Below are 27,407 nucleotides of genomic sequence, written 5' to 3' on the forward strand. Positions count from 1 at the left end.
CACCTGGGTGGCTCAGTCGGTTAAGTGTCTGACTTCCACTCAGGTCATGATCTCACAGTTCGTGAGTTCAAGCCCCACATCGACCTCAGAGCCTGGAGCTTGCTTCAAATTCTCTCCCCGCCCCTCTTTCTGCCCTCTCCTGCTCATGCTCTGTCTTCTCAAAAATAAGTAAAACATTAAAAAAAGATCTTCAGAGAAATGAAAAGGGCAACACTAAATACCAAAACTTACAGGATGCAGTAAAAGCAGCTTTAGAGGGAAGTTTATAGTGATAGAGGCATACATCAAGGAAATAGTCATATCTCAAATAACCTAACTTTATACCTCAAGGAGCTAGAATAAGAACAAGCTAAGCCCCAAATTAGTAGAAGGAAGAAAATAATACAGACTGCAACAGAAACAAATGAAATCGAGAATAGAAAAGCAATAGAAAATATTAACAAAACTAATAGTTGGTACTTTGAAAATGTAAACAAAATTGACAGATATTTAGCTAGACTAACCAAATAAAAAAGAAAGAAGACTCATATAAATGAAATTATAAGTGAAAGAAAAGACATTACAACCGATACCAGAGAAATACATAGTATTATGAGATTACTATGAGTAAGTATGCTCCCACAAATTTGACAACCTAGAAAAAAATGGATAAATTCCTAAAAACAGCCAATGAAGACTGAAGAGATAGAAAATCTGAATACACCAATAATGAGTAAGAGGAGATTGAATCAGTCATCAAAAATCCTCCAACAAATAAAAGTCCAGGACCAGATGGTTTCACTGGTAGAGTCTACCAACACTTTAAAAGAACCATTAATACCAGTCCTTCTCAAACTCTTCCAAAAAGTTGAGAAGGGAAAAGTCCCAAATTCGTTTTACAAGGCAAGCATTACCCTGACACCAAAACCATATTAAGGACACTACAAAAAAAGAAAACTGTAAGACAGTATACTCTTGATGAATATACATGCAGAAATTCTCAACAAAATACTAGCAAACTGAATTGAACATCACATTAGAAGGATCATACACCACGAGCAAGTGGGATTCATCCCTGAAATGCAAGGATGGTTCATATGCAAATCATAAATGTGATATATCACATTAGTAGAATGAAAGATAAAAATTGTATGATCATCTCAATAGATGGAGAAAAAGAATTTGACAAAACTCAACATCCATTCATGATAAAAATTCTCAACAAATTGGGTATAGAATGTACCTCAACATAATTAATGCCATATATGACAAACCAGTAACATCATACTCAATGGTGAAAGGTTGAAAGTTTTCCCTTTAGATATACAGATGACCAAGAGCTACAATAAAAGGTGCTCAACATCACCAATCCTCAGGGAAATGCAAATCAAAACCACAATGAAATATCACCTTGTATATACACATATATATGTGTGTGTATATATATATGTATATATACACCTTATATATGTACATATACACCTTATATATATACATATATACGCGTATATATACACATATATATGTGTGTGTATATACGTGTATATACACGTGTATATATGTGTATATATACACGTATATATGTGTGTATATATACGTGTGTATATATGTGTGTATATGTATGTGTGTATACATATATACGTGTGTATATATACGTGTATATATACGTATATATGTGTGTATATATATACATTTATGTGTGTGTATATACGTATATATACGTGTATATATACATATATATGTGTGTATATATATACATGTATATAGGACAATGGCTATTATCAAAAAGACAAAAAGTAACAAGTATTGGCAAAGATGTAGAGAAAAGGGAACCTTTATGTACTATTGGTGGGAATGTAAATTGGTGCAGCTGCTATGAAGATAGTATAGAGATTCTTCAAAAAATTAAAATATAACTACCGTATGACCTAACAGTTCAAGTTCTGGGTATTTATCCAAAGGATATAAAAACACTGAAGCCAAAAGATATATGCACCCCTATGGTCATTGTAGCATTACTTACAATAATAGCCAAGGTATTGAAGCAGGCTAAGTGGCCATGGATGGATGAGTGGATAAAGAAAATGTGTCTCATATATGTATGTGCATTATGCTAAATAAAATAAACAGAGAAACACAAATATTATATGATCTCACTTACATGTAGAATCTTACCAAAAAAAGTTCATAAATAGAGAAAACAAATAGTTGCCAAAAGTGGGGGGTTAGGGGTACGTGAAATGGGTGAAGGGGAGGTGGTCAAAAGGTACAAACTTCCAGTTATTAAATAAGTAAGTCATAGGGATGTAATGTACAGCGTAGTGACTATAGTTAATAATACTGCTTTGCACATTTGAAAAATGCTAAGAGATTAAATCTTTTCTTTTAAATAAAATTTTTTAATGTTTATTTATTTTTGAGAGAGAGAGAGCATGAGCAGGGGAGAGGCAGAGAGAGAGGGAGACATAGAATCCGAAGCAGGCTCCAAGCTCTAGGCTCTGAGCTGTCAGCACAGAGCCTGACGCGGGGCTCAAATGCACTAACTGTGAGATCACAACCTGAGTCGAAGTTGGGAGGCTTAACCAACTGACCAGCCCAGGCATCTGTATAATGCTGGGATTAAATCTTAAAAGTTCTCATTGCAAGAAAAATCATTGAACATCTATGGTGATAGATGTTAACTAGACTTGTGATCATTTCAATTATGTACAGATATTGAACTATTATGTTACATATTATGTTACATACCTGAAACTAATATAATGTTATGTGTCAGTTATATCCCCACTGAAACAAAAATAAAGCTTTTTCTTGACTATGAATAAGACAAGGGAGACCACTCTCACCACTCATATTCCACATAGTAGTGGATATGCTAGCCAGAGCAGTCAGGCAAGAACAAGAAATCATAGATATCCAAATCAGAAAGGAAAAAAATGAAAGTCTTTCTTTGAAGATGACATGATCTTATGTATAGAAAACCCTAAAGACTTCACCAAAAAAACTGTTAGAACTAATCAGCAAATTCATTACAGTTGCAGGATATGAAATCAACATACAAACTTCAGTTATGTTTCTATATACTTAACAATGAACTATCTGGAAAAGAAATAAAATAATCCTATTTACAGTAGTATCAAAAAGTTAAATATTTAGTAATAAATTTAAGGAGGTGAATTACTGTACACTGAAAACTATAAAACATAGATGAAAGAAATTGAAGAAGACATAAATGGAAACATACTCCTTCTCATGGATCAGAAGAATTGGTAATAACCAAAGTCATCTACAGATTCAATGCAATCCCTATTAAAATCACAATGACAAGGGTGCCTGAGTGGCTCTGTAGGCTGAGCATCTGGCTCTTGATTTTGGATCAGGTCATGATCCCAGGGTTGTGGGATCGAGCCCCAGGTCAGGCTCCATGCTGAGCATGGAACCTGTGTAAGATTCTTTCTCTCTCCCTTTCTCCCCCCCCCCCCCCGCCCTTTGCGCCTTTCCCCCACTTGTGCTCTCTAAAATTAGTTTTTTTTAATTTTAAAAACTTAAAAATCCCAGTGACAGTTTTTCATAATTAGAAAAAACAATCTAAAATGTTGTGTGGAAACACAGAAGACCCTGAATGCCAAAACAGTCCTGAGAAAGAAGAGCAAAGGTGGAGGCATCACACTTTTCTGATTTTAAACTCTCTTACTAAACTATAGTAATCAAATGATACTGACATATCAGTATCTCCTACAAAACTATAGTAATCAGTATGATACTGACATAAAAATTGTTCTGTAGACCAATGAAACAGAATTGAGAGCCCAGAAATAAAGCTATGCATATATAGCCAACTAATAATTTGACAAAGAAGCTAGGCATATTTAATGGGGAAAGGGTAGTTTCTTTAGTAAATGGTGTTAGGAAAACTGGACACCATATGCAAAAGAATGAAACTGCACCCCTGTCTTACATCTTATAAAAATTAAAATGGATTAAGTATTTAAATGTAAGACCTGAAACCTGAAACCACCTAGAGGTAAACATAGATAAAAATCTTTTTGACTTTGGTCTTGACAGTGATTCTTTGGATAGGACATCAAAAGCACAGACAACAAAAGCAAAGATTAACAAGTGGGACTACATCTTCATGGCAAAAGAAACATCCGCAAAATGAAAGGGCAGCCTACACAATGGGAAAAAATATTTGCAAACCACATATCTGATAAGGGTTAATATCCAAAACATATGAAGAACTATAACTCGGGGAGGGGAGGGGGCAGATCACCCAATGAAAAAATGGGCAGATGACCTGAATAGACATTTTTTCCAAAGAAGATACTCAGAATCTAACAGGTATATGAAAAGGTGCTCAACAACACCAATCATCATGGAGATAAAAAACACAATGAGATATTGTCTCACACCTGTTAAAATAACTATTATCAAAAAGACCAGAGGTAACAAATATTGGCAAGGATGTGGATAAAAGGGAACCCTTGTACACTTTGGTGGGAATGTAAACTGGTGAAGCTACTATGGAAAACAGTATGGACGTTCTTCGGAATATTAAAAATAGAACTACTCTATGATCCAGCAATTCCACTTCTGAATATATATCCAGAAAGAATGAAATTACCATCTTAAAGTGATATTAGCACCCCCATGTTCATAGCAGCACTATTTACAGTAGGCAAGACATGGAAACAACCTAGATGTCCATCAGCAGGTGAATGGGTAAAGATAATGTGGCATATACATATAATGGAATACTATTCACCCATAAAAAAGGAAATCCTGACATTTGTGACAGCATGGGTAGACCTAAAGGGCATTATGCTAAGAAAGTAAGTGTGTATCAGTTATATATAGACTCTAAACAAGCTGAAGTCATTAAAGAGAGTAGATTGGTAGTTGCCACGGGGTGGGGGGAGAATGGGTGAGTGTGGTGAAATGGTACAAACTTTAAGTTATGAAATTAATAAGTTCTGGTTAACAGTTTGATGACTATAGTTGAAAATACCGTATTGTATATTTGAAAGTTGCTAAGAGAGATCTTAAAAGTTACTTACTACACAAAAAAATTGTAACTATGTGAAGTGACAGATCTTTTAACTAATCTATGATGGTCATCATTTTGAGAAATATATATATATGTTATATTTTTAACATATCTATATATAATCATCACTTTGAACACTTGAAAATTACAGTGTTCAATGTCAATTGCATCTCAATAAAGCTGGAGAAAATGGAATGATTAAGCTTACAATGAGATAAAGTTTTAAAATCCAGAAGTAGTAAATACTGAAAATCACTTACTCATTGTTTTGCTGCATTGTACTGTTATCTGACCTCTGAGTCTGTTTGTAAATGTTTTAATCTGGATGATGGAAATACTATCAAATGCTGCCCTGCTACACAGCACTTCTCAACTCCAGTCCATTTACTTTGTGCTGTTTGATGAGTTCTGGATAATGGCCAAATACTCCTAATGCTTTAGCAAGACCCCTATTACCCAACTTGTTAATAGAATTATTAGTATTATGTTTATTTGCATTGACAGTGCTAATAAATTATTTAATTTTAGAAGTAAAATCTTGTGCCATTGTTGGAATCATTCGTGGCCATCAGTAAGTGATTATTGTTTAGAATTTCCAAACTGTGGGGGTGCCTCACTGGCTCAGTTGGAAGAGCATGTGACTCTTGATCGCGGGGTTGTGAGTTCGAGCTCCACATGGGGTGTAGATTTTACTTAGATAAAACTTTAAAAAGAAAGAATTTCCAAACTATATTTTCCTATCAGACTTCTCACATTTCACAATACCACCAGTCTAGGATCAGATTTTACTCCCTGATACTGACACTTTTCTAAGGTATATCTTCCTCAAACATGTATTATCTTATCCTTCAAAAACAAAATATCATTACAAGCCTTTGCAGTTTAAATGTCAGTCAGTATTTGTTGTCTGTTTTATATATTTTTAGATCTTTATTTTCATTTTTAAAATCTTTGACATTTTTTTGCTAAGTTTTATTTGCTTGCCCTGGTTGCTACTACTAATGCAAAGAGAAATATCCAGGGAAGCTTAATTAGACATGCTGAATAGATTGCATTTAGTGTTTAAACTAGAAAGAGAAGGTTGCATTTTCACTTTCCAAAGGATTATACGTGTTTCACATTACTTTCTCACTCATTTTGTTTCACAGCCTTTTTGACTTCATAAGGGTTCATTTTTAGTCAGTTTTATGATGAGACGATATCTGAGATCCTGTAAGAACCTATTATGCCTGACCTTCATCTTCGCTGATCTTCAGTATTGACTCTACCCCTGCTGGGCTGGTATTTTATAGGGTTCGTCTACCATTTTTGTGTGGCATGTGAACCTACTGGAAATCGAAAACTTGATTTTTGTTGCCTGAAGCTAGACATGGAAGACAAGAGCTCTAAGACTCCCCACTCCCCCAAATGGAGATTTTCTTTTTTTTAATTTTTTTTTTTAACGTTTATTTATTTCTGAGCCAGAGAGAGACAGAGCATGAACGGGGGAGGGTCAGAGAGAGGGAGACACAGAATCTGAAACAGGCTCCAGGCTCTGAGCTGTCAGCACAGAGCCCGACGCGGGGCTCGAACTCACGGACCGCGAGATCATGACCTGAGCCGAAGTTGTTCGCTCAACCAACTGAGCCACCCAGGCGCCCCAGATTTTCTTTTTTTAAAATAAAGGTTATGGACTGGAATTGGGCCACTTTATTTTGGGGGATCAAACTCCAACATATAAAGGCTTTTGTCTTTTTAAGAACGCGTATTAAATATATTGTTTGTGTGTGAGAGAGAAATGGATGGGGAGTGGGGAGGAAAGAGCCGAGAAGAGTGAGATAGAGATGAGGGAGATAGACAGAGGGAGGGAGAATTTAAGCTCCATACCTAAAAGCAAAGTAAAGATTTATGTTCATTTGTCATTTTCCTGACTAATTTTTCCTGGTCGAGCTCATACCCACCCCTTGCTTGTGCTCTAGCTGTAGCGATGTTGTTTATCCCAGGATTGGTGTGTCCATATCCAAGTCAAAGAGATTGCCTATTTAGTTGTCCTTTGGGAAGATGCTATACCATTACTTCTGTGTGCGCAGGGCCTAGCACACTGCATACGTCTCTCATGTTCAGTGACTGGCTGTGTGAATCCCACACGGCATTTAAACCTTTCATTTACTTTAATGGCTTTACCCATCTAAGGAAATAAAGGCTTGTTCCCTTTATAGGATACCAGCTATTTAACTAAACATCATTCACTTAGAGGGAGATTATAAGTGAATTCGTTTCTCTAGGGCTGGCTACCATCACCTTACATGAGCACTTTTGTATGGCCATTTTAGGAAAGATCCAAGAGAAAGATGGAGAGGCTAAGACCTTGGTGGTAAGAGGGGTACACCATGCATGTGCAAGTCAGTGTCACTTGAGGCTTCAATGACAGAATTGTTAAAAGAGGGAAGAATACAGTGCACTTGCATCTAAATGAGTGTAAGCTGAAAAATGTTTGCTGACTTGAACACCTGGGGTCAAAGCCCCAAACAACTCAGAAAAAAAAGAAATAATTAGAAGTGCCTGGCTTAGTTGGTTAGGCTCAGGTCATGATCTCACGGTGGCTGAGATCAAGCCCTACATTGGGCTCTGAGCTGACAGTGTGGAGCCTGCTTGTGATTCTTTCTCTCCCTCCCTCTCTGCCCCTTCCCTGCATGTGAGCGCGCGCTCTCTCTCTCTCTCAAAATGAATAAATAAGCTTAAAAAAAACCGAAATAAGTAAATATTTATAGAATTGAAATAACAACAACTAAGTGTACTTACTTAACTTTAGGTTTTATTTAACTATTTACATATTTTATGGTTTGTAAGTAGAAAATAGAAGTGGCCAATTGGTGTAGGAATTTAAATAAACAGTTACATTTCTAAGTGGGTAAATAGAATTCTACTTGATTCAATTATTCAGGCAGGCAGTTAATTTAACAAGGTGTCAAATATCATAATCAGCCAAGGTCAGATTTTCAAAGAAGTGACATTGCAAGTAAATGTTTACATAAACAGTTACATTTTAGGACAGTGAGTTAAAGATAAAATCTTTTTCTGTTGGCTTGATGTAATTTCTAGAATATTGGATATGTTTCTTTCTAAATCCCTTCAGTTTATTGATACCATGATGTAGAGATTTGTTTCTTGGGTTTAAGATTTCATTTTCTGTTCAGATAAAAATACCTCTAGGAAGGGTATATTAGAGTTTGTCATTTAACTCTTAATGTTGGAAGTCCATAACATTCTTTCCTAAAAACTATTTATATAGAAAGAAAATAGCAGTATCAAGAAGACTGGGAAGGCAGCCTCTCCCTGTCTATCAAAATTAAAATTGCACTTACCCTTTGACCCAGCAGTCCCTCTTTTGGGAATATGTTTGGGGGGGGCTGTGGAAGCAAGATGCATAGTAATGTTTAGAGAATGTTATCTTCTATGTAGATAAGGGAAGAAATAAAATAAGTGTGATTCTTTTATTTGCATAAAGAAATACTAGCAGGATACATGAGAAATTATTGAACATAGTTATAAGGTTATGCCAAAGAGATGGGGGGGCGGGTACAGGAGTTATTATACTTGGAGATAGAGAGGAATAAGACTTTTACCTTTACATACTTTTGCATCATTTTGATTTTTGAATCATGTGAGTGTATTACCTATTTTTTTAAAAGTTTATTTATTATTTTGAGAGAGAGAGCATGAGCAGGGGAAGGGCAGAGAGAAAGAATCCCAAGCAGGCTCCACACTGCCAGCACGGAGCCCGATGCGGGGCTTGAACTCAGGAACCGTGAGTAGAGGCCTTTAGCCATTGATGCAGCGGACTGCTAACATGAAGGGACTTTTCTGACATTCTGGCCACATGCCACTCAGTCAGGTTCTCTATGTATCTGTTTTCCTATAGATGCCAGAGGAACAAGCATTCTGTGTTTTGGTGAAAATCATGTATGACTATGGTTTGCGAGATCTCTACAAAAACAACTTTGAAGATCTTCACTGTAAATTCTATCAGTTGGAGAGACTAATGCAGGTAAGTGAAAATTAGGCTTTTGTCACTCAGCGGTTGTTTGAAGTACAGAAAAAGTAATAAAATTGATGAACAATAATGATTCATGGAGGTTTAATGGACTTCTACAGAAAATGTAGACATATTTGGTTTCTGACCACTATCTACATTGGTGTTAATATTTATTTCACCATTTGATCATTTTTAAAATAGTCTTCTATTTTAAATATTCAACTTTAATATAGTGAGTTAAGTCAGTGAAGAGATTCCCAAGTATTATTTGTAAAGAAATGAAGATGTTAACAGAATAAAGATTGAAATATGTAAGAGCTTTCTCCACTTAATTAGCACCAGTACCATACATATTTAGGTCCACATGTACAGAACTCTTTGAAGGGACAGAAAGGTATTGAAAGAGAATAAAAAACTTAAACATTTTAATGTAGAGATGTATTAAAAATTTTTTCTCATATAATGTCCTGATCTCAAACAGTGTTGTTACTGTTTCACAATATGTCTGTGTAAATTTGTATTTAAGAGGAACACATTATTTAATCTGTGTCAGATATGACATTATAAAAAAATTGTGAGCAAAAGCAAAGTTAATGACTAGTGCTGGTAAAAGGAATTACTGAGTAGGTTTGAAATTCCACCTGATGTTGGAAATCTTATATCTGTTTTTTAATGTTTATTTACTAAACGTTAACATTAAACATTGAGAGAGATAGAGAATGAGAAAGAGGGAGACAGAGGATCTGAAGCAGACCCTGTGCTGACAGCAGTGAGCCCACAGTGGGGCTGGAACTCATGAACTGTGAGATCATGACCTGAGCCAAAGTTTGATGCTCAAGTCACTAAGCCACCCAGGTGCCCCTGTGCAGTGTGTTTATATGGCTTTCTCTATATGGGGTATTGGGAATCCAAGAAAAATGTGAAGGAAATACATGAATGGATTGAGTCCGTGTTGGATAAAAGTAACGTAATCAAGGAGGAAGGTTAGGGGGATGCAGCAGCAGAGATACTGGTAGGAGCTCATTGGCATGACCTGTCAGGAGATCCGTAGGTGTCTAAAGAGGGAGGTGAGGTCAGTAGGAGACCGAAAAACTAAAACAGGGAAGAGAGAGACTTAGCAGTGGAGTTAAGGACAACTTTACTAGAAAAGAATGTGGGAGGGTAGAAAACCTTAAACATTAGGAAGAAATGAAATGGGGGAAAGATGTCAAATGAACTGTAAGCACAATGGCGTACAGGCATTGAGGAGAAAAAAGACTGTGTAGAAGAATCTGGTAACTATGGACAGTAAAAGCAATAGACTCTTTTTTAGAGATTTAATCCTTCCAAGTAAATATTTGGGACTTTTCACTTCTTTACCTTTTCTTTACAGGAGTTTATGTTTTTTTTCTAAGGTCCGTATTCTTAAAAGCTTTAAGAGTCAAAAAAGTATAACTGATAAAAGAAGAGCATGTTTGTGGTACTGTGAAGAAAACCAGACACATTTTTCTGTTAGCGTCTTTCAGTGGTGACCATTTGGACACCCCAATTTAAAGTACCTAATGGGTACATCTGGGTGCTTTTCAAAAAGCATCTGATGTAAGAAGTTAGGCTTTTCTTTTTGTTTTTGTGATCTGTTTATGAAAACAAAATGAACGTGGGCTTTTACGTATCTTTGCTTTTGTCTTTCAGTTAGAAGAATAGCTAGACTGATACTCTGTACTTTACCTTTCATGCTTTTGACAAGCATTTACTTGAGTAAATTGGAAAAAAAAGGGATCAGGGTGACATAAAGGCATTTTTAGGAGACATCCAATTTCATACATTATACACTTGCACAGTTTCTATAATTTGCCATTTTTAATGTCAAAGACCTATTGTTTTAAAGTTTGGTTATGTTTTGGGCTTTTCTCAATACTGCAAAAATTTACTGGAGTAATACCATAGATCCCAGATGATGTTGATATTAAGTGGTCTCCAAAGAGAAGATAAATTTCTGTCTTAGGTAGTTAGGCGTTGAACCCTGAATGGGGTGTTGGACTTGACTCTGGAGGGATGACATTGATTAGACTACAGGTGTTCTGTCAGAGCAAGCATGTCCCAAGAAACAAGAACAGTCAAGTGAGCAACAGGTGATATTTGTTATTTGTTCATAACAAGTCTGCCTTTATTTTCCTTGATTATCCTGTCCCCAGTGCTCATCTCCTATCATTGCTTCCGTGTAATTACATAAAATTCAGCAGATGCCACGAAAAATTGAGAGTGGTCATAGAAAGCTTGTCCTAAATTATAGTAGTGGTAGGAAATAAAGCTTCTCAGTCTTCCTTCCCCTCAATTTTCCACTTTGACTTTTTAGGAGCAGTTACCAGACCTGCATACCCATTTTTGTGATCTGCACCTGGAAGCACATATGTACGCGTCCCAGTGGTTTCTCACTCTTTTCACTGCCAAGTTCCCTCTCTGCATGGTCTTCCACATCATTGACTTACTGCTTTGTGAGGTACAGTAACTCCATCTCTCATACCTAAACCAAAGTAGAAAATAGTTTCTAAAGTGGTTACAATTTTTTTTTTACTTTAAGCCATAAATACCATAGAGTTCTATTTGAATTTTTAATAAAGACTATTTTAGTTGTAATTTTATTACTTGTGAGAAATGAAAATGTTTAAGCATATATAATTTCTTCAAAGTAAGATGAGGTAATTAAATGTATACAATTAAAATTCATAATAAGCCTTTATTTGTGTAATAATATATTACTAATATAAAGAACGCTTAAAGTTAAATAAATTTAAAATTAAGTGTTTCTAATAGTAATGTAGTTATACTCCAAGAGTGAATATAAATGAAAATTGTACAGTAATTTTAATTTAATTTTAATTTTCTATTCTATTCTATTCTATTCTAAATGCCAGTATAGTATAGTTAACATACAGTGTTATGTTAGTTTCAGGTATACAATATAGTGATTCAGCACTCCAAACAGCACCCAGTGCTTGGGGCACCTGGGTGGCTCCATTGGTTAAGCGTAGGACTTTGGCTCACAGTTTGTGAGTTCAAGCCTTGTATTGGGCTCTGTGCTGACAGCTCAGAGCCTGGAGCCTGTTTCAGATTCTGTGTCTCCCTCTCTCTCTACCCCTCCCCCACTTGCTCCATGTCTGTCTCTGTCTCTGTCTCTCTCTCTCTCTCTCTCTCTCAAAAATAAACATTAAAAAAAGACACCCAGTGCTCATCACAAGTGCACTCCTTAATCCCCATAAACTATTTTACCCATGTCCCTATCGACCTCCCCTTTGGTAACCCTCAGTTTGTCCTCTAATTATATAGTAATTTAATCCTCAATTCATAAGATATTTCTATTGTATATGATGTTTGACACTCCTACCAGGTAACAGTGAAGTGATACTCTAAAGTTTCTACATCATATAATTTTGTTTTCAGGCAGGATATTTCAAAAATTAGCTTGCAAAATATTTTAGGTATCTGTATTTATATATTTTATTGTTTTTATTTCCTTTGGTGGCAAAATTTATTTACTCCTTTTTTTTGAAGCAGGGAGGGGCAAAGAGAAGGGGTGAGAGAGACTCAAGCAGGCCCCTCACCCAGTGTAGAGCCCAGTGCAGGGCTTGATACCACGATCGTGTCTGGAGCCGAAGTCAAGAGTCAGATGCTTAACTGACTGAGCCACCCAGGCACCCCATACTTACTTTACTCTTAAAGAAGTAAGCAACATTACACACACATACATCATATACTGCCAGTCAACATGTTGGACAGTCTTAGCAGTGATAGGAAAGCTGCTGTAGGAGAATAATTTTTTATTATTGGGAATATATATGTACATAAATTATACTGTCTTAAATTAGAAAGCTGGAGTAATCATGGGGCCCCTGGGTGGCTCCGTCAGTTAAGCGCCGACTTCGGCTCAGGTTTGTGAGTTCGAGCCCTGCATTGGGCTCTGTGCTGACAGCTCAGAGCCTGGAGCCTGCTTCCGATTCTGTGTCTCCCTCTCTCTCTGCCCCTCCCCCGCTCGTGCTCTGTCTCTCTCTGGCTCTCAAAAATAAATAAACATTAAAAAAAATTTTTTTTTTAAAGAAAGCTAATCAAAAGTATAAACCTAATATAATCTGGACAGTTTTGTATTTCTATGTTACTTTTTATACAGTTTCCTCATTCTTAAAAGTCTAACCATTTTAATCACCCTGGGGACTAGAAATTTCATTTCACAAGTAAGATTAAAGAAGATAAAGTACATCAGCTGCACAAAGTAAAACTGTTAGTTCTAGCCTATCACAGCAGTAACCGTTTCATATGCAAGCCACGTTGGGTTCCGCTCTTGGAGGTTCTAGGTAACAGTTGCACAGTACGTGAAAGTTGCAGAGCATTTTGTAAGGGTGTAAGAGTTGTAAACATTTGTAACATATTTTGACAAAGAAAATTTGAGTGACTTGCTGAAGGTCACAGAATAAGGTCTCCAATTCTGAATACGTAACAGCTAGAGAACCTGACCGATAGCATAGTAACTCTCTGATTTTTTTTTTTACTGATAAATTCATTTCTAAACTGCCTATATAAATATAACCTAAAGGAAGAATGCAGAATTAGAAGCTAAAACTTTATTCAAAGTCAAAATGGTGTGATCACAGTATACACAAATTTAGGCATTTGTACTAAAAATTCTACTTGGCCTGATTATCCAAATTGGTGTGGTGAACAGTTCTGACTCTAATTTAGTGCAATACTCTTCGAAAGTAAAAGCCAAATTTATATCTTTGAGTTCTGTGAACTTAAAGTAATACTAAAATTTAGTTTTCATGAGTCCTATTAAATAGGTCCTATTTATTTTAATCACTCTGGGGACTAGAAATTTCATACTAAGCTGAGGTTAGTATTTCATGATATTTATTAAAAAATGGGAAAGTGAGGGTATGACCTTTTAACAGTTTTATCTTTATATATAGTAGGAGCTTGCAAAAGTTAATACCATTGCTTCATTTTTTTGCTGAAAGAGATTATCTAATTTCATGCTATATTAGTTCTATACTGTTCATTATAGTAATGAGAATGAAATTAATATGCTTAATCATACCAGTTAAACTGGATTTGTCGGTCACTTTTGGCAGAATAGTAACACTATCCTTTAGCTCACTAGACTGATGACCTTCTAAAATTGTCTCTATCTCAGTGGTTCCATACCTGACATTGGAGTATCATCCATGGGTCTTCTGGAACCCAGATTCATAATTTCTCGGGAAATTTCTATCTTGAAGATACTGGAATTTCTAATGTCAGTTGCTAAGAAAATTAGCAACATATATGGTAGAGAAATGAAAAGTCGATTTATAAGCCTTCTTATCATTTGCCAACTGTGATTTCTAGTTACAGTGCTTGAAATATCTTAATGCTTATTAAAATTAATAAGTATTATATATATTACTTTACCTCCACTTAAACCTATATTCTGTAGCTGCTTAAGGAAATTGCATAGCTTTCTAAAACATAGAATAGTTTGTAATCACAGGATCATGGTAACCAGGGAAATAAATAATGACATCCCTTAATAGTTCAAAATTTTGTTGGGAACAGTATCAGGATATTCATTTCTTTCCACTAACTCATCTTTGTCAGCGGATTATTTTGCAAAGGAAATTTTTAGGTAAACTTTGATTTCCTGCCTGTCTGTGTTTTTTCTCTTTGCCCCTTTCCTCCTTGTAGTTAATAAACTGTTTATATCAAAGCTCTTCTTTCATATGAGGTAGAGTTTTCTAAAAGAAGAAATGATATAACACAGTCTTAAATAGAATCATCTATAGGTATTGTTTTTGTCCTATTCTCTATTTTTTAGGAAAATGATTTAAATCTTCCTGGGCTATGAATTAATGTTTAGTTACAAATGGAATGCTGAGAAATTCTCAGATGGAAAAGTTGATTTTTCAAAATTCATCATTCTGACCAAAAAAACCCAGAAGTGTTAATCTTCAGGATTATTTTGCTCAGAGATCCTATTGCAGAGTGAGAAAGACATCAAGCTTGTGACTTTTAGAAAGCTTATCATCGTCTCGTGTTTTCCTGTGCTAAATGCTTTTAAGGATTTTTTCATTCATCTGGAGGTCAAAAATATGAAGCTAATGTAGTAGAATAAAATTTAGGAAGAGTGTTAGTAGACTTTGTGCAGTCTGAATTAAAAACTTCTAGTTGTTAATAGTGTATTTAAAGTATTTATATAAAGCTGAATATATGGTGACTCAGGTTAATCCCCTTATTTAGTGAAGATGATGGCATCAGGATTTTAAGCTAGAGTTTGAAAAAAACATTTTATTACATTGAGATGAATGGAACTTTCTATAAATTATCATTTAGCCTATCAATGAAATGAAATTATTGTTTTTAAAAAGAACAAAACCGGGGCACCTGGGTGGCTCAGTCAGTTAAGTGTCCGACTTCGGCTCAGGTCATGATCTCACGGTCCGTGAGTTCAAGCCCCGCGTTGGGCTCTGTGCTGACAGCTCATAGCCTGGAGCCTGCTTCGGATTCTGTGTCTCCCTCTCTCTCTGACCCTCCCCTGTTCATGCTCTGTCTTTCTGTCTCAAAAATAAATAAACATTAAAAAAAAAATTTAAAAAAAGAACAAAACCTTTTATGGTTTATTGTCTGCCTCTATCTGAGGAGATAAGAAAAAGGCTAAAAGTATTAACAATTATAGTGTAAATATTGTACTGTTAACCCACCGAGAATAGAATAGTGCTTAAAAAAAAATGTTTATTTATTTATTTTTGAGAGAGAGAGCACAAGCTGGAGAGGGGCAGAGAGAGAGGGACAGACAGGCAGACAGAATCCAAAGCAGGCTCCAGACTCTGAGCTGTCAGCACAGAGTCCTATGTGGGGCTCAAACCCACCAACTGTGAGAACATGACCTGAGCCAAGCAAGGTCAGATGCTCAACTGACTAAGCCACCCAGGTGCCCCAGAATAGTGCTTTTTTAAAAGAACTTTTTGTTGAAGTATAAAAGATTAAAAGAAAATTTGCAAAAATTAGTGAAAACGTGATGATTTTTCATAAAGTGAACGTAACTTGTGTAACAAGCACCCAGATCAAAAAGAAGCAGAATATCGTCTGAATTTCAGAAGCCCTCCTCTCTCTCATTGCCCCTGCCTTCACTACCTCTCTGAAGAGTCAGTTACCACTGTCCTGACTTCTAACACCATACATTAGTTTTGATTTTGTTTTGAACTTCATTTAAATGGAATACTACAATATGAACTCTTTTGATGGAGGTGTTTCATTCATCACTATGTTTGTGAGATTCATCCATATAGTTGCATCTAGACAGGGTTCATTTGTTCCAATCCATTCTTCCATTGTATTGTTGATGGGCATTTAGGTTGTTTCCACATCAGGGTTCTTGTAAATAGTGTTGCTGTGAACATTCTTCAGCTTTTTTTTTTTTTTTTGATGTTTATTTATTTTTGAGAGACGGAGGGAGCGCGCCCACGCAGGCGCACATGAGTGGGGGAGGGGCAGAGAGACAGAGGGGACAGAGGATCCGAAGAGGGCTCTGCGCTGACAGCAGGAAGCCCAATGCAGGGCTTGAACTCTTGAACTGTGAGATCCTGACCTGAACTGAAGTCAGGTGCTCAACCGACTGAGCCACCCAGGCACTCCCCACTTGTCTTTTGGCAAACACCCGAAGACACTTCTTTGGGTACCTATGTAGGAGTGGGATTGCTGGCGTGTATATATGAGGGCTTAGTGGATGCCACTGAGCAGCTCTCCAGAGTATTTGGAACATTACCTTTTGAGTTGTTTTTATTCCGTGAAAGTCTTCCTTGTGATCAAAGGCAGGTGTTTGTTTTGTTTTGTTTTGTTCTGTTTTTTTAAGAGGGCAGATCCTAGATCAGATTAGAGTTCATGAATATGGAACAAAATAAAACTCATTTGGTTGGAAACTCACTTGATTTCTGAAGTTGCATACAGATGGGAACTAAGAGCTGGATCTAAGAGCTCAGTCACTTTTTTTTTTAATGTTTTATTTATTTTTGAGAGAGAGAGAGAGCAAGCGAGCACGCACAAGCTGGGTAGGGGCATCGAGAGAGAAACAGAGGATTTGAAACAGGCTCCATGCCGACAGCAGTGAGTCTGATGTGGGGCTTGAACTCACAGACTGTGAGGTCATGACCTGAACTGAAGTTGGATGCTTAACTGACGCAGCCACCCAGGTGCCCCGAGTTGAATCACTTTTGTGCTTACATGTAAGAGAAGTTAAGCCAGTGGGAAAAATCCAGCGATGTATTCAGTTATAGAAGAAGCAACATAGAGACAGTTTGACATTGGAGTTTAGATATTTGGCTTTTTAGTTAATCCTTCCTGTATCATTTTGTTTATGTTATTTTACCTATATACGTCTCAGTTTTTTTTCTCTGTTAAATGATGCTAACAAAACCATCTCCCAGGTTTATTTTAGAGATTGAAATGAGAGTATGAATATAAAGTGCCGGCTATACAGTAAATATCCAGTTAATAATATTACTCTCCATTCTGCTCTGTCCACCTGTATAGCTCTTTTATTACTTCTCAGTTTCTTCAGTTAACAAAATGACTTCAGAGATTCTTAGGAGAACAGGTTAACTGTTGGTTCTCTCTTACCTTTCTAACCACCTTTGTTTCCCTCTAGTTGAGATGCTTTTTTTTTTTTTTTTTTTTTTTTTTGCTAAGGCCAAAATTTTATCTATTTACCTTCAAGGAAGTTTAATTCTGTTTCATCTTGACTAGTGATTGAAGTAGTCCTCCTAAAGTATGTTTTTCTTCTACCTTTCAGAGATATAAGAACATAAGTATTTCTTTTTAATCTTGACAAAATAACTGACAGCTGATGTTTGAAGTTGACTCTTCCCATATAGTTCAATTTTTGGAGTATCAAATATATTCAGCTTTATATAGTAACTTGATATTTCATGAAATGTAATGAAATAATTGACCCTTCAAATTAGAATATATTTCCTGCCTCTCCTTTCTTCTTTGGGTGATGAAAAAAAATGAAGTACGATACTACCATATCTAATTAAATACCACCAAGTAGATGCCTCCTTTCAAAACCGTTTTCTGAACCTCTTATCTAAAGAGTAGATTCATTCTATAATATTCTTATTCTTTGCCCCCATTTTTCTTCCTCAAACAGTAATAAGTGAATTTTTTATTGAGATATAATTGGCATATAATATTGTAGAAGTCTGAGGTATATGATGTGTATTTGATATGATGTGTATCAAAGGTATTTGATACCTTTATATATTGCAATATGATTACTACACTAACATTAGGTGATACCTTTTTCAAATGATATGTTGGATTTAAAATGCATTAGAGGGGGGCGCCTGGGTGGCGCAGTCGGTTAAGCGTCCGACTTCAGCCAGGTCACGATCTCGCGGTCCGTGAGTTCGAGCCCCGCGTCAGGCTCTGGGCTGATGGCTCAGAGCCTGGAGCCTGTTTCCGCTTCTGTGCCTCCCTCTCTCTCTGCCCCTCCCCCGTTCATGCTCTGTCTCTCTCTGTCCCAAAAATAAATAAAAAACGTTGAAAAAAAAATTTTAAAAAAAAATAAATTAAAAAAAAAAATGCATTAGAGGGGCGCCTGGGTGGCTCAGTCGGTTGAGCATCCAGCTTCAGCTCAGGTCATGATCTCACAGTTCGTGGGTTCGAGCCCCGCATCAGGCTCTGTGCTGACCACTTGCTCAGAGCCTGGAGCCTGCTTCAGATTCTGTGTCTCCTTCTCTCTCTGCCCTCCCCCACTCACACTTTGTCTCACTCTGTTTCTCAAAAATAAGTAAATGTAAAAAAAAAATTTTAATGCATTAGAATGAGCAAAGGAACATAAACATAAATTTTCTAAAAACTTTAAGAGTAGAAAAAAAAATGCTTTGACCAACCAATAAATAGTGTAAAGGTTATTTTAAAGTTTTATTTATCAATAGAAATCTTCAGGACTAGAGGGAAACAAACTCTGAAGTCTTGTTTTTGGATCCTAACTTATTTCTCACCTACAAGGATTTTTATGGTTCTCACGTCAGTTGTCTTATAGCTCTTTCTTGTGTTCGTGCTAATTTTGATATTACAGAAAGAATAGAAACCTCAGGTTAAATGGCAGAACCATTGTGTGTGATTCCTGTGGCTTCAAAGAAATATTCACTCATTCATTCATTTAGTCAACAAACATTTTTTGAACTCCTTCTAAATGCTTGGCACCATTCAGGTTTGGGGATACAACAGTAAAGAAAAGCAGACAAAACTCTTGGCCTTCATTAAGTTTTTATCCTTGTGTAAGGTACAGACAGTAAACAAATGACTAAGTAGAATATATACTCTAGGGGCATCTGGGTGGCTCAATCAGTTAAGTGTCTGACTCTTGATTGTGGCTCAGGTCATGATCTCACCGTTCATGAGTTTGAGCCCTGAGTCAGGCTCCACACGAACAGCACAGCGCCTGCTTGGGAATCTCTCTTTCTCCCTCTCCCTCTGCCCCTCCCCTACTCTCTCTCTCTCTGTCTCTCTGTCTCTCTGTCTCTCAAAATAAGAAATAAACTTTTTAAAAATCTTAAAAAAAAAGAATAGTTTATTAGAGGTGTTAAGTGCTATGGGAAAAAAATGAAGGAAGAGAAATATAGTCGATCTCAATAGTAGAGAATTTAGGTTTTACTGGACTGAGATGGGAAACAACTGGAGAGGTGAGGTATAGCACTGGCACGCTCTGGTATATATTTTATCCTCATCACTCAGGTTGCCCTATTGAAAAAAGATTGTGGGAGAGTTCGAAGGGGAAAATGGGGGACCAGTTATGAGGCAATTGCAGTAATTTGGGTTGCTTGGACCAAGTTAGTGGTAGTGGACGTGGGGAGAAGTGGTTGAATTCTGGACAGATTTTAAAAGTATAGCGGACAGGATGATGTACCGATGGATCATCTGGGGTAAGTTCATTGATTTATATTTTCATTTAATGTGGTGGTGAGAGAGAATGGTGGCCTGTACAGCTTCTATACTTCAGGGAGCATCTTTGAGACAGATGATGTTGAGGAGTGACTGGGCCATGTTATTGTTGCATGCTTTATTCTGGAAGTGCTCAGGTTACAATTTGTCTGCAGTGTTTGTTCTAGAAGCAGGTTCTGGTACCCTTGGGATCATTTAAGGTAAGTGTTTAAGAAATGTAGAGGGTGGAATAATTACGAAAGATGATCAGTGGAGGAATAAGCATGTCAAACCTCGTACGTACTTTAAAATAAAGGTACATGTTTACTGGTAAAAATAGGAGTGGTATTTTGCTCCACTAGAATCAGACCCACATGACTTTGAGGACTCACAAATATACCCCCAACCTGTCTCATAACGAACCCACAGTATCTAATTATGTGTTTAGTCCTCATAATCAGAACATATTTCACTGACTTAAAGGTATAGGGTAACAGGGTTTTTTTTTTTTTCCCAATAAAAATCTTTCAGTTTATCCTGAATTGGAATAATTAAAGTTATTTTGTAGTCTTTTTGTTGCAGAAAGCTCATAGTGATTAAACTGTGTAGCACGGATTAAATAAAATAACTAAGCATATTCTGTTACTTTTATGAGTAAATACAATGTTTTTAAAAAAACATTAAGACATACCATATACTCTTCTGTATCCATCTCCCTGGTTAAGAAACAAAACAATACGAACAAGATTAGTTTTGTTTATTATCACCTCTCCCAGGAAATAGCCCCTCTCCTCTGCCTTCCTCAGAGGAACCATTATACAGAATTCAGTGTTTATCATTCCCATTCGTGTCTGTATTTTTACTGCATATGTGTGTATCTCTGAGCAATTTATAATTGAACATATTTGGAAAATATTGTACTCACTGGTTTTGAAGTCCTCTTCTGAAATAGGTCTAGGAAACTGTCCTCTGTCTCCAAACCGGTATCATGTACTATTCAGTTACCTCCTAACTATTCTTTCCACTCGACTCCCTTTGATCCCACTATTCTCCATAGCATCCAGAGAGATTTTCATAAGACACATATCAGGTCATGTCTTCCCTTGGCTGAAAAGCCTTCAGTGATTTCCCACTAAGTAAAACTCACATTGTATCACTTGGTCTGTAATCTTGCCCTTCCTTCCTCCCCAGTGGTATCCTTGAGTCAGTCTTCCTCTTACTATACTTCAACACTGGCCTTCTTTTAGTTTTTGGAACACTTAAGATCTTTTCAGGTAGAAAATGTGTGCATATTCTTTATTTCCCTTCTGCCTAGAATGTACCCCCCACTCTTTACCTGGCTAATTCCTTCAGCCCTGAGGGTAAATGTTACTTCCTCTAAGAAGCTTTTCCTGGTCAGCCATTCTTAAATAGTCCAAACATTTGATAGCACCCTGTAGGTAGTGGTTATTTATTTACTGTGTATTACTTTTCAAAGGCCTGCATCTCCCACTAGCTTCTAAATTTCTGAAAAGAGAAGCCATGTCTCTCTTGTGCACTACTGTATACCTTGTAGTCAACTTGTAGACATACAAGGAATATCTATTGAAGGAAAATAGGAGTGAAGAATTAAAGGAAACATTTATTTGTATCATCTTTATTTAAATGTTTTTGTGAAATCCTATAGGCTGAAAAAATGGCTTTGCTCTTGAGTTTTAGAGGAAAAGATAAGTTAATCTATTTAGAAATTCTGTTTTAGTTATAATATTTTAAGAAACAGAAACCCTGACACAGTAGCTCAAGTACAGTGGAGGATTATTATAACCATAAAGGGACTCTAGGAGAAGATAAACAAGCAGACCTCAGGAACGACAGGTGCCGCAGAAACCCCAGGCACGCGTCTCTCTTACTCTTTATTGCTGTGAATTGTTCCTCCTTTCCCAACCTGCTTCTTTGTGTCTTTGTTTTGCTTAGGGTCTGCAGTATCTCAGAAGGTTTTGCCATGGTTACTCAACTCTAGTATTGAGAGCTCTTGGCAATCTCCTTATATTTGTCAGGTAAAATTCTTGAGGGATAACCTAACTGGTCCTCTTCATATTTTAAAATAAGCCTGCATAGTCCTAGGTCGCAGATATGTGTCACCCCAGGTAGTTGTCCGTGTCTTATCCAATATGCCATGGAAAGCAGTAGTCTTGAGTGAGTCACATGACCTATAGCCCACTCAACAGGAGCTGTACTTGGAGGCAGATTTTCTGAGAAGGGTCGCTGGTGGATCTAGCACAACAAAACGTTTCTGGTGTGCGTATACCCCATGGACTAAAATTCTTAGTTTTGACTTCTTTGAAAGTTGGCATTTTATAAATACAATATTTACTTTAAAAAGTTCTAATGCATCTCAAAAATATATTATCCAGCCGTAGATATTTATTTAATTAGAATGGGGAGTCGCACAGTTTTAATATAGGGTATAATCTTAAAAATTGTGGTCTTCAGGGTGGAAGGGGTAGCAGTATTCCAAATCATTTTCATGATATAGTTTTTGCAGGTAAGGTTTTGAGTAAAGACACTGTCTAATTTCGATCTATATTATTTTAATGATTATTTGCAAAACTACATATAGTATTTGAATGCTTTCCATTGTCTGGAAATTGGATTGTGAAAGCATCTTCCAACATAATTGTCTAAATACCTCCATTGCAGTCATTAGTAATAGTACTCTGATCTATAAATTATTTATATTGTACAATATAGAGGTCTATCATATGGTATCAGCTGGAAGTAAGCCCTTGTTTTGGAGAGCAGTTGATTTCCTTCACTGTCCAGTTTTATGAATACCCAATGTTTACTGATAAGCTCTTCACTTTTTAAGTCTCAGAGGTTTGAGGACAAGACACTGGCCGACTTTTCTGCAGAGTATCTCTGGGTCTTACACTGTGCTAGAAGCTTTACACACCTTGTCCCACGTTTCCTTACCTTCTTGCAAATAGACTGTTGCCCTCCACCTTCTTCATTTAGTTGGCCAAATTAGAAATAATTATATTTTTAGTTTTTGTTTAATCCACATGGGCAGATAGATAGTCTTATTGTTCTTGTCCATCTCTATAGCAAATAGACCAGTGGTCTTTGCCTCTCTTGTAAGGACCCTGCATTATCTACTCTCATTCAAAGGTTGGATTATTTTATCGATTCGCAACATCACTTGGGATGTCTGAGTCCAAGACTCTGTTTGATTTCATACCTCAAATGTTCTTTCTATGGGCTAGCAGAACTTCACCATGAAATACTTCTTCTGATGCTCCTGCTATTTTTCTCTGTCTCCCCTTTTCAAGTACTTTTACCATCAGCATCCTTGTTGGGCATTTTTAACTAAACAGTGGTTTGACCTTTACCTTATTTACCCAGGGCTTCTTCATTATATGTAGAGAAACAATATCCAGCCATCAGTAGTAGAATTGCTGACTGCATTAGTTTAAAAGAAGCATAATAGGACTTTCTGCTCTTTTGCTTTTAGGATTATCTTACCAGGGTTTTCAGAAGCTATTATTTTTTTATAGGTCCACTTGACATTTTGCTTCTTGCCCATGTCCAAGTAATATAGCCCATTTTGGTCTTTTTTGGTTAGGAGTATTGCCAGAAAATTTTCTGTACTCGAACAATTTCCTGCATGTTCCACTGGCTCATTGACCTACTGGATTGCAGTTTAGGCCGTGTCACAGTCTGGTCGCTGTTTCTTACCGAAGGCATTTAGTGGTCATGGTCTAATTGTTCCCTAACCTGCCAAATGAAATAGGTACATCTACTTGTACTAGTTGTCTTGTTTATGTGAATTGTCAGGGAAGGGTCCATTTTGTCCATAGGATCCTTAATACAGAGAAAAATTAGTACATTCTTAGTATTCAGAATCTCTGTTTCCCTATAAATCTATTTAAAAGATCATTTATTAATATTAACATAGGGCTCTTATAAAAGGATCAAAGACAGATATCCAACAGTACTGATAAAACCTCTAATTTAAATGCTCTTTTTTTGTTAAATAGAATCAAAGCACATTTAATCTAAATTAATAAGCTTTTAGCTTGAGAAGTAAACAGCTTAAAATAAGTGACTATGGGTTGAAGCTAATAGTGCTGAGCATATTCAGATACTATGAGTCAGCCTTGAAATACACAACATTATCAGGGTCTGAAAAACAGGTCATCTTTGGAAGACAGATATTACTTTGCCTATTCACCTGTCTAGAAGTATCCGGTTCTTGTCCTGCGTCTCATTTTTTTCAAAAATCGGTATAGTTGCTTTCTGTTTATGTCCGGTAGTACACCACATGGAAATTTTACAAATAATTGCTTGTTCTGTGAGAATGTCTTTCCAAACCTCAGAAGAGCATGATGATACAGTGCAACACTGAAAGCAAAAAGGAAGTCTCGCTGTTAGCCGATCACTTATACCAGTGAGTCTTGAAGGATGTATAGTAAGTCTTTTCTCCAAGCTCAAGGTGCCTGTTAACAGAATTCATCTTGGGCGGGGAGTCAGGTGAGGTGGGTTTCCTCTTTGTGCTTTTAACTGGCCCACTGGATACTCCAGGGTTTCCAGCCACCCCTCTCCTGGTGCCTCAGGGAACTTCTCTGTGAATCTTCCTCTTTCTTTAGTTATACCCCTAGACTCTTTGCTGTTTACCTCTGCTTTTACTGCTTTGCCCTATGGGCTTTTTTCCTCATCTTGGTATTTTGGTCTGGGTTTCAGTTACTGAGTTTTACCTGATTGTACCGGGAAAATGTTTCTAATCCAACCAGGCTGAAAAAGACTGTGAACAGGGTGCCTGGGTGGCTCCGTCGGTTAAGTGTCCGACTTTGGCTCAGGTCATGATCTCGCAGTCCATGAGTTGGAGCCCCACGTCGGGCCTTGTGCTGACAGCTCGGAGCCTGGAGCCTGCTTCAGATTCTGTGTCTCCCTCACTCTCTGCCCCGCTCATACTCTCTGTCTCTCTCACTCTCAAAAATGAATAAATGTTAAAAAAATTTAATAAAAAAAGAAAGACTGTGGAAACAAAGCCTTTTGTTTTGGCCCTCAGGATCTACCATTTACAAGATGATCAGACATTTCCTCTGATTACTTGTTGGCATAACTTGGTCCTTAAAAATCTTTAAGGACAAGCCATTGGACAAGCATAAGCCATTTTTCTTCTTAAATTTGTATTATAAAAGACCCCCTTCTATTATCTTAGGTCAGTATTTGCTCAGTCCTAAAAGGAAAAGGAAAGATGTGCTCTTCCCCAGGAAGAGGATGAGAGAGAAACAAAAATGTTGTCCTGGCTCATCTGATGGCCTGATTGGATTCTGCCCAGCTCTCGACATTTAATAAGCCCATCTACTTTTAGGACCATTGGCATTATTTGTCATCATATACTATACTAGTGACAGCAAAACGTTCTCTAGCTGTATTAGGCTGAGTATGAGGATGGTAGAGACCCAAAGAAGCCTGCACGAATCCCTCTTTGGGAGCTAGGGAAGGAGAGGAAAAGAAGGTCAGCGTGAACGTGCGGCCCAGCTTGTGTGGTAGCTTGGAGTACCGGTGTTTCCTCAGGTGGAGGGCCAACTTTTCTAAAGCATAGTAGGTTTTTTGAGGCTCTCTTTATCCCAGCCTTTTTTTTTTTTCATGTTTATTTATTTTGAGAGAGAGAGAGAGAGAGAGAGAGAGAGCACGTGTGCATGAGCAGGGGAGGGGCAGAGAGAGGGAGAGAGAATCCAAGCAGGCTGGGCATTGTTGCGCAGCCCTACACGGGGCTGGATCCCAGGAACTGTGAGATCATGACCTGACCAAAAGTCAGACACTTAACCAACCGAGCCACCCAGGTGCTGCATTTCCCAGCCTTTAAAATGACTTTTTAAAATTGTGCCAGCCAACATTTTTTTAAATCTGTGTGTTTTCCTCTAAGAAATATGAGCCAATTTTTTATTCTCATTGGTAATTAAAGATAAATTTGATCTTATCTGGAAGTTACTAATAAATCTGAATTACATTTTATTCACCATATTAATAATCTTCAACTTTGGAATTTTTGCTACACTTGATAACAAGTAATATTTTGAGCCTAGTGGAATTTCACCCCATTTGACACCCATTTGACATTTTGTAAGTCATAGAACTACTGCTAGTCAGTAAATATCTGTTAAGTCTTCCTAAGTTCAAGAAAATTTAATCTAGCATTTGAATAAACTCCTTGAAAAAATTGGGCATTGGTTACAACAAAATCAAAGACACCAGAACTTTTCCTATTTGCCCTAATGGAACTATATTAAGGATTTGTTTAGATAGGATATGGCCAACCCGAATGCACAAAAATGAGTGAAATAGGCTGGGTATAACATAATCCAGAGTAGCAGGCACTGATATGAATTGGAGAGTACATGATTCATATAAAGGAACTCAAATCACCATTTATAAAAATACTATATGGCCAAACAGAATGCATCATCAGGCTAAATTTGACTACGTGTTGCAGTTGTGACCTCTGATTTAGATAACAAGATGAAATTTTATTTTTTCTGTGGGCAAATGTAGAGGTGGTAGGCAAGATTCTAAATCATGGTAAATAAATTAGTGTATTTTTATTTTAGAAGCCCATATTGCAAAAGATGTATTTATAGTGATTATAGAAATAAGACATTTGATAGAAGAAGTGTAGTTGTGCTTGAAAGCATAAGCCAGTGTTTCTCAAAATGTAGTTCATATACAGCTTTTAATAATTTTTTTTTTGGGGGGGGGGGCGGGTGAAGTTTCAAAACTTATTACAGGCATGCCTCAGAGATATTGTGGGTTCAGTCCCAGACCACTGCAATTAAGCAAATATCACAATAAAGTAAATTAAATGAATTTTTGGTTTTCCAGTGCATAGAAAAGTTATACTTACACAATACTGTAGTCTATTAAGTGTGCCACAGCATAATGCCTTTTTAAAAGTTCTTATTTTAATTTAAAATTCTTGGGGCGCCTGGGTGGCTCAGTAGGTTGGGCGGCCGACTTCGGCTCAGGTCATGATCTCACGGTCCGTGAGTTCGAGCCCCACGTCGGGCTCTGTGCTGACAGCTCAGAGCCTGGAGCCTGTTTCAGATTCTGTGTCTCCCTCTCTCTGACCCTCCCCCGTTCATGCTCTGTCTCTCTCTGTCTCAAAAATAAATAAACGTTAAAAAAAATTTTTTTTTTAATTTAAAATTCTTTATTGCTAAAAATGCTAACCATTATTTAAGCTTTCAGGAAGTCATAATCACTAATCACAGATCACTGTAACAAATAGAATAATAAGTTAAATATTTGAAATATTGTGATAATTACTAAAATGTGACACAGAGACAAAGTGATCAAATGTTTGTGGAAAAATGGTACCAATGGACTTGCTTGCTCCACACAGGTTTAGCACAAACCCTCAAACTGTAAAAAGCACAAAATCTGCAAAATACA

At 36.9% G+C, this 27,407-nt stretch overlaps 1 protein-coding gene across 6 annotated transcripts in view; it reads left to right on the forward strand.

The window, feature by feature from the left end:
- Window positions 1–27,407, forward strand: part of RABGAP1L (RAB GTPase activating protein 1 like) — a 758,910-nt gene that overhangs the window by 473,657 nt on the left and 257,846 nt on the right. For all 6 annotated transcript variants that reach the window (XM_058701185.1, XM_058701181.1, XM_058701183.1 and 3 more), the window contains 2 exons: window positions 8,928–9,053; window positions 11,377–11,520. In XM_058701185.1, the coding sequence (XP_058557168.1) occupies window positions 8,928–9,053; window positions 11,377–11,520 (270 nt within the window). The remainder of the gene's footprint in view (window positions 1–8,927; window positions 9,054–11,376; window positions 11,521–27,407) is intronic.

This window comes from Neofelis nebulosa, chromosome 15, assembly GCF_028018385.1.
Source record: "Neofelis nebulosa isolate mNeoNeb1 chromosome 15, mNeoNeb1.pri, whole genome shotgun sequence".
In the NCBI taxonomy this organism is placed as follows: Eukaryota; Metazoa; Chordata; class Mammalia; order Carnivora; family Felidae; genus Neofelis; species Neofelis nebulosa.